This window comes from Oncorhynchus keta, chromosome 4 (assembly GCF_023373465.1).
Source record: "Oncorhynchus keta strain PuntledgeMale-10-30-2019 chromosome 4, Oket_V2, whole genome shotgun sequence".
Taxonomy (NCBI): domain Eukaryota; kingdom Metazoa; phylum Chordata; class Actinopteri; order Salmoniformes; family Salmonidae; genus Oncorhynchus; species Oncorhynchus keta.
This window is the reverse complement of record NC_068424.1, coordinates 73,831,947-73,840,729: the sequence shown is the minus strand read 5'-3', so window position 1 is coordinate 73,840,729 and position 8,783 is coordinate 73,831,947. Positions and strand designations below refer to the sequence as shown.

General features: G+C 41.7%; 1 protein-coding gene across 1 annotated transcript; it reads left to right on the top strand.

Moving 5' to 3' along the window:
• Positions 1 to 6,409: 6,409 nt before the first annotated feature.
• LOC118381512 (homeobox protein Nkx-2.5-like) lies at positions 6,410 to 8,783 on the top strand. The gene is made up of 2 exons (XM_035768451.2): positions 6,410 to 7,232; positions 7,759 to 8,783. Exons 1-2 carry the CDS (start codon positions 6,902 to 6,904, stop codon positions 8,370 to 8,372), a joined length of 945 nt encoding a protein of 314 aa, XP_035624344.1. The 5' UTR covers positions 6,410 to 6,901; the 3' UTR covers positions 8,373 to 8,783.

Below are 8,783 nucleotides of genomic sequence, written 5' to 3'. Positions count from 1 at the left end.
TATTTTGTACACTTGAGTTTGATCATGAAGGTGTTGTGTGTTCAGTAGGTAGCTCTGATCATGAACTGCATGACAACAACTCAGAGGAATTATAACCACTATATAATACTGACACGAGATCCAGAAAAGATGCATTGAAAAACATGCTTACCACAAAGATAAGATAAGGAATTATTTGAATGCACCAGAGACTGAGGGTGGCCTTTCTCAGCTACAATTAATGTCTTCTTCAATACCAGGGCAACGTTCAGTTGCCAAACGTTGTCAAACATCGCAGATAGTAAGTAACGCCATGAATAGAGCAGACATGATTCATTGTTCTCAGGTTGCAGATGCAAGTTTGTTCTACATAACATATTTCTATCTGAACATTTTAAAAGGTTGTGCCCCTGATCACTAAAGTGTAATATTGTGTGATACCGCCTCCTTCAGGGCAAACCACCTACTGCACAATAATACTTTGAAGAATCAATTGGGCAAATTGCTGTGGTCAGAGGAATATCACAGAAAAGCAACCATCTATGATTGCATTACACCTTTAAATACCCCCTTACACCTTTAACATGTTATCGTAAAGTTCAGTAACAATGATCACAATATAACAAGAACAGGCTGTCATGGCAGATCTTACAGCACCAGGACTACAGAAACAGACATCAACTAGCTGTCTTACATTTCAAAATATATTCCATGTACACAAGAAAACAAACTTACATTTCACGTCATATTATTTATCACACAAACACTGAAAAATGTAAGCCTGTGAAAAGATCTTTGTCATGGGCAATATAAACCACCTCTCAGCCCACACCGTACGATCACCCTCAAATTCTAATCTGGAACTCAAAGTCAGTTCTACTGCTTTTTCCCCCAATTCCCCTCTAATCAGGGCCTGATTTAGACCTGGGACATCAGGTGGGTGCAATTCATTATCAGGTAGAGCAGAAATTCATTAGGCCTCCGGAGCTCGTAGGGCAGGGGTGTGTCAAACTCGGCAGGGTGTCTGTGGGTTTTTGGTTTATCCTTTCAAATAAGACCTAGACAACCAGGTGTGGGGAGTTCCTTACTAATTAGTGACCTTAAATCATTGTTCAAGAACAAGGTTGGAGTGAAAACACGCAGACACTTGGCCCTCGTGGAAGGAGTTTGGCACGTGGCGTAGGGTAAGATTTGAATAGCCCTGTGCTACACCATCTTGACAATGATTGATTATCTTGTACATTTTAATTGAGAAAAGATCTGAGACCTAAGAGGCCCAACATCAGTTGGGAAAAGCTGTAGACAAAACAATAACAGCAGGTAATGCAGTCCAGAACACATATCATCCCAGGCCCCCATAGGGACCATCACACTACCTTGAACTCAGTAACACATATCATCCCAGGCCCCCATAGGGACCATCACACTACCTTGAACTCAGAACACATTCACTGATCCCCAGCCAAGCCTCAGAACATGAGCTGAGAAGGGGAAGAGGTCTATGGAGAGGAGAGGAGAGGAGAGGAGAGGAGAGGAGAGGAGAGAGAGGAAGGAGAGGAGAGGAGAGGAGAGGAGAGGAGAGGAGAGGAGAGGAGAGGAAAGGAAAGGAGAGGAGGGGAGGGGAGGGGAGGGGAGGGGAGGGGAGGGGAGAGGGGAGGGAGGGGAGAGGAGAGGAGAGGAGAGGAGAGGAGAGGAGAGGAGAGGAGAGGAGAGGAGAGGAGAGGAGAGGAGAGGAGAGGAGAGGAGAGGAGAGGAGAGGAGAGGAGAGGAGAGGAGAGGAAAGGGGAAAGGAGAGGAGGGGAGGGGAGGGGAGGGGAGGGGAGGGGAGGGGAGAGGAGAGGAGAGGAGAGGAGAGGAGAGGAGAGGAGAGGAGAGGAGAGGAGAGGAGAGGAGAAATTAAGACAAATGGTGCACAGACAGAAGACACTTCACATGGCTGCTCACACATCACAATACACACTGCTTCAACTACAGTAATGACCACATGGTGGTGGACTAGGACTACTGACAAAAATATCATGTGACAGCCACCAAAAACCAAACAAAATTCTGGGTGACAAAATCCACTGATACATTAAATAAAGGGACATACACTACTGTTCAAAAGTTTGGGGTCACTTAAAAATGTAATTGTTTTTGAAAGATAAGCTATTTTTTTGTCCATTAAAATAACATCAAATTGATAAGATATACAGTATAGACATTGTTAATGTAGTAAATGACTATTGTAACTGAAAACTGCAGATTTTTTATGGAATATCTACATAGGCGTGCAGAGGCCCATCATCAGCAACCATCACTCCTGTGTTCCAATAGCACATTGTGTTAGCTAATCAAAGTTTATCATTTTAAAAGGCTAATTGATCATCAGAAAACCCTTTTGAAATTATGTTAGCACAGCTGAAAACTGTTGTTCTAATTAAAGAAGCAATAAAACTGTCCTTCTTTAGACGAGTTGAGTATCTGGAGCATCAGCATTTGTGTGTTCGATTACAGGCTCAAAGTGGCCAGAAACAAAAAACTTTCTTCTGAAACTCGTCAGTCTATTCTTGTTCTGAGAAATTAAGGCTATTCAATGAGAGAAATTGCCAAGAAACTGAAGATCTTGTACAACACTGTATACTACTCCCTTCACAGAACAGCGCAAACTGTCTCAATCCAGAATAGAACGGGGAGTGGGAGGCCCCGGTGCACAACTGAGAAAGAGGAGAAGTACATTAGAGTGTCTAGTTTGAGAAACAGACGCATCAATTCCTCAACTGGCAGCTTCATTAAATAGTACCCGCAAAACACCAGTCTCAACGTCAACAGGGAAGAGGCGACTCCAGAATGATGGCCTTCTTAAAGAAACTTTCAAAGTTCTAGATGTTTTTCAGGTCTAAAGTAATGATGGACTGTTGTTTCTCTTTGCTTATATGAGTTGTTCTTGCCATAATATGGACTTTGGTCTTTTAACAAATAGGGCTATCTTCTGTATACCACCCCTCCCTTGTCACAACACAACTGATTGGTTGAAATACATTAAGAAGGAAAGAAATTCCACAAATTAACTTTTAACAAGGCAACACCTGTTAATTGAAATGCATTCCAGGTGACTTCCTCATTAAGCTGGTTGAGAGAATGCCTAGAGTGTGCCAAGCTGTCATCAAGGCAAAGGTTGGCTACTTTGAAGAATCTCAAATATAAAATATATTTTGATTTCTTTAACACTTTTTTGGTTACTACATGATTCCATATGTGTTATTTCATAGATTTGATGTCTTAACTATTTTTTCTACAATGTAGAAAATAGTATAAATAAAGAAAAATCCTGGAATGAGTAGGTTAATCTAAAATGTTGACTGGTACTGTATATACATATGTATTTTTATGTATATATTTTTTTAATCTTATTTAAGTAAATTAAGAGAGGATGGGCCCAAGTGTCTGTCTCAATCTGACCTTACTTCAGAGAGGGTTGCCAGTGACACAGCAAGGAACAGTGTATGTCTTGGGCACAGCTATGTCAGAAAAACAAAAGATGATCTGTTCAGGAAATCTTATCTGCATCCAGCTGCTGCTAATATTATATGGAACAATCAGGGTGTGAGAGAGATGGAGGGACACCTGGGTGACAGACCAGTCACCACATGTAGTCTGGCCTTGGATTGGGGGAGGGAGGGAGAGGGAGAGGGAGAGGGAGAGGGAGAGGGAGAGGGAGAGGGAGAGGGGAGGGACAGAGACAGAGGGAGCGAGAGAGAGCGAGAGAGTGAGAGAGAGTGAGAGAGACAGAGACAGAGAGAGGGAGAGAGAAGAAAGAGAAAATAAGTCAGAAAGAGAGAGAAGTACAGTATTGTGTCTGAGGATGAATTGATACAAGGGGAATAGGTGAACTCTTCAACCTCAAACAAGTGTTGGGTGTGAAAAAAAGACTTGAGGGGACTTTGTTCTGACTGTTCAGACAAGACTAAACCATTATGATTGAGGACTATGATTTTTTCGTGATCATATTTTAATAAAATGTATTATTTATTAATTGTATAATTACAGAATGTATATTCATGATAAGGTAATGAGTTAGTTGGTAATGATGATATTTTCCCACTTTATTTTGGGTCTAGCCTACACATAACTTCATGTTGGCTCTAGGCCTAGGCTACCAAACAATAACTTGTTTTGTTTGTAATTTACATAACAAATCCATGTGTTTGTAAACAACCTACATATGTCAATTCCGTATGGATGATTTAATATAAAATGATTAACAATTCAAATATGATACATTTGTATTTTAGTAAGCCATAAGGGCATATTGGCACCGTTCTCAGATGAATAATGATCTAATAATATTGAACCCAGCTAAATTATAATTTGCAATGACTAAATTAGGTTATAGAAACGTAGTAGGCCTAATCCTAATTAACCTAGTGGTTTGAGCGTTGGGCCAGTAACCAGAAGGTTGCTTGATCGAATCCCCGAGCCGACGAGGTAAAAATCTGTCGTTCTGCCACTGAACAAGGCAGTTAACCAGCTGTTCCCTGGTAGGCCTTCATTGTAAAATAAGGATTTGTTCTTAACTGACATGCCTAGTTAAATAAAGGTTAAATAAATAATCATCAAATTGGTTATCTATTATTTTTCGATTGGAACGAATATTTAACTGCATCATACCTGCCAACATTATCTGATCCAATGCCTTTGACATTTACAAATTACAACTTCAATAATTATGTAGGCCTAAATGGACCTATCTTAATTTATCTAAATTAAATGCAAGACGAAAGAAATGTGTCTACGTTTGTCACATAATAAATATAAGTTGTTTGTCTAAGTCACGCACTAATTAATGTATCTTGAAGGGCAGGTTAATTTAAACTATTAACGTCCACAGTAAAATAGGCCTAAAGATTGGCTACAATTGAACACAGCGTAACAATATCGACTTCCATTAGGCTAAGAATCATTTATCGACGATATCTAATTCGATCATTTATCAGATCAACGACTAAACCAGTTAATCTTTCCAAGGTAATTAGTCAGCGCCATTAGAAAGGTGTTAAGATCACCCAATATGATTGACAGGTCTCGATGACAGCGGAAAGACGCCAGTCCCTAGTGCTAATGCGCGTGGCGTCTGCTCGCGCTACTCTCCCGACAGTCCACATACACAGGAACCGTCACAGACTCATTAGATAAAACACACACACAGCCCCCGAGAATATCCTCAACTATCCAGTCCAGCGGAAGTTTTTAAGCAGCCTTATCTATCGCTTTATCTAACTAGAGATGTGCTGAAGACAGACGGGTCGGGGAGGGAGAGAGGGAGGGACGGAGGGAGAGAAATACATTTTACTTAAAAAACAACAACATTTTAGTCATTTAGCAGACGCTCTTTTCCAGAGCGACTTACAGTAGTGAGTGTACTTTTTCGTCGAGAGAGAGAATGCATTACGGATATGAACCACGTGAAACATGTCATGTTCAATTTGGGCAGTTGACACAGAGAGTGCTTGCAAAACTGAGGTCAATTTAACTGAAATGCCATGTTATTAAATTAATGAAGGCCTGAAATAGAATGAACTCAAACCTGGTCAGATAGTCCTGCAGGTCCTAGGCCTGTCTGTCACCAACTGTGTATAGCCTTTAAACTTTTATTGAGATTGGCCACAACAGACTGCAGCCAACTCGATGTTAATTGTTTACACACCTTAAGAGGGAAAAATAAGTCATGAAGAAAGAAAAAAAGGATTTCCATGCGCTGCACTGAGGCTTGTCTGAGTTCCGTTTACTTTATTTCACAAATTATGGCTGCACGAGACACGGCAGGGTTGATGCTCTCTCTACTTGGCGACCATTCATCAGTTTTCGAGGCGCGCAAATAGTCTTTAAAACTATAAACACTGCGAGCCGGGTCGGAGACAGTGGGACCCATTGAGTTCCCGGGATCTATGTTAAACGATGCTGGAGATAAAACAAACGATAATACTGTCTGTCTCGGCACCGCTGTCTCCACCAGCATTAATAACGAGTGTGATGCCAACCCTGTGCAAGGTACTCTCAGCGCGTCGTGGATTCTATACGCACACCAATTCTCTCCAAAAACCTTGTCTTACAGTTATTTTATTATATGCATTTTTATAGAATAACTTGAATAATCGAATAACCTACGATAGGCCCTACTTATTTCATAATACATGTGTACTGTGTACCTAGCCTGTACATAATGGCTGCAAGTAGGCCTACACGAATGTGTCATAATGAATGACTACAGAAATTATATGGCATGTGTGACACTCCTGGCCCGGCTGTGCTGCGTGGGTGGGAGGGTGCTGGTTTGTTGTCGTCTGTTATCACGTCCTGATAGCCAGGTCAGCGGCAGGCACCAGGATTTGTGCCCGACAGACAGACATGGTTTCGGGTTCCAGTGTAGCAGCAAGACCATAGGGACCAACGTGTCTCTTCGTCCCTATGGTCTTGCTGCTAGGGAAGTTATATTCTACTTAGCTTTCAACAATATACATTTCAAGGGGAAATGTTAATAAAAACTTAGAATAAATTCCAACCATCGACAAAAGGCGTGTTTGTGACGGTGCGTAATTGGACTGAAGTGGCATTCTGGATTCAGAAGCAACACGGACATGTAGGGTTACCTTACTAGCTATTGTTTTGACGTCACCGGAACTGCGAACACCAATAGGAAGTCCCCTGTCCCCTAACAACGTCTCATGAGAGATTTAACCTCCCCCTCTCTCCCTCTGCGTCTCAGAAAAGAGGCCAAGAAAAGTTAGGGACTCGAGTTGATAGTCAAAAATGCATTCTTCAGTCAAGATCCCCCTCGGTTAAACAAATGAGTACTTGAGCTCAGTAAATATTACCAAGAAGAGGACATTTTGAAATCATCGGTTTGTTGCCATTTATATGTCAGATCAACTGTTCATTGGCAATGTTTTCGAGCCCCAGTACGTCCACACCCTTCTCGGTTAAGGATATATTAAACCTGGAGCACCACACTGGTACTGAGGACCTGGTCTCACTGGACATCTCTCCACGGATGGACTGTGCCTTACCGACCTCCTGCATGCTGGCCCGTCTGAAACAGGAGCCTCTCCGGGAGATATCGTCTGGAAGCTCCCAGTTTGGAGAGGAGCTCCATGGTGTTAAAGCCAAAAGAAATACTGACTTCAACTTCGCCACTGCCTTTTATGGGAAATCTTTCTTAGAAATGGATATCAAGGATGGGAAGACGGACAGCTTGGAGGGGAAACACAGGAAAGGTAAGAGTTTATATGATATTACTATCAAAATAGCCCTAAGTAGGCCCATGTGGAAATCTGAATAGTTATGCAAGTAACGAACAGATTTGCGTCAGGCACAATCTAAAAGCCTTTTAAAAGATGTGTGCTAAGGATATAAGGCATTTCACACCTGATGCAATAGTAATTATATTCCTATATTATACCCTTATTCATGACTAGCAACAGTCATAAGGAGGCATAATCTATTTTACAATAAAGGAGAAACGTTGCTAATTGGAGTTTAGATTGAATTATCTCGTCAGGATACCAACCAGTTTCAAGGAAGTCTGATTACAATTTATAAAATATAGCAGTCACCTTCATAATTGACTGAACACGTTTGACTTTTGGACTCTAGGATGAAGGGCAGACCTAGAAAGTGTGTCTAATTTCTTAAACGTCTGATAAAGTATCTGAGCTGAATTCCTATTTTTGGGTCCTTTATACATTTAGCGTACTGGAATGAAATGTTTTTCTTATTTTTTGTTTATTTATATTCCACTAGACATGTCCTACATCTCTCAGAGCGAGCCGGTGGAGGACCTGAAGTCAGAGGACCCGGATCGACCCGCGAAGCCCCGGAAGCGCAGGAAGCCGCGCGTGCTGTTTTCACAGGCGCAGGTGTATGAGCTGGAGCGTCGCTTCAAGCAGCAGAAGTACTTGTCGGCTCCGGAGAGAGATCACCTGGCCGGGGTGCTCAAACTGACCCCCACACAGGTCAAGATCTGGTTCCAGAACCGCCGCTACAAGTGCAAGAGACAGCGACAGGACCAGAGCCTGGAGATGGTTGGTATCCCGCCGCCGAGACGAATCTCAGTCCCAGTGCTGGTCCGAGACGGGAAGCCCTGCCTTGGAGACTCGACGACCTATAATACTTCATATAATATGGGCCTCAACCATTTCACGTATAACAGTTACCCAGCGTTCAGTAATTATCCCAGTCCTGGCTGTAATATGAACCATGCGTGTAACTATCCCACCACTTCAGTGCAGTCTATCCAGCCCTCACAAAACAACGGGAATTACATGAACTTCGGCGTGGGAGAGTTAAATAACGTTCAAAACACGTTTCCGTCCGGCAATGGAGTGTCTTCTTTACATGGAATCAGAGCGTGGTGAACGAAGGATCGAAATATAACATTATCATCAGACAAATTAATGATGTTTTAAATTGCATGCGCTTTTACACAATGGACTCATCGGCCTCGAGTGTTGTTATGTTCTCGTTATATTCCATTTACTGTACTTCGACTGGCAAACTAATGATGCATAAACTAAGTTCATTTTATTTGTACTACTAGTTCCTAAGATGGGATAGGGAATTCATAATTGTAAAGTTGTATAAGAGATGCAGGTTATTACTTCAGTGGGAATAAAACAGTGGGTATACAATTTGTCAGTGGACATATTTCCCTCACTATAGCTATTTTCCGTTATTTTTGAGATCACAAATGTACTGTGTGACAATTATATTTGTAAGTATTTAATAATACACGTATTATTTGTAAATAAAGCTTTTCCTGCATCAAA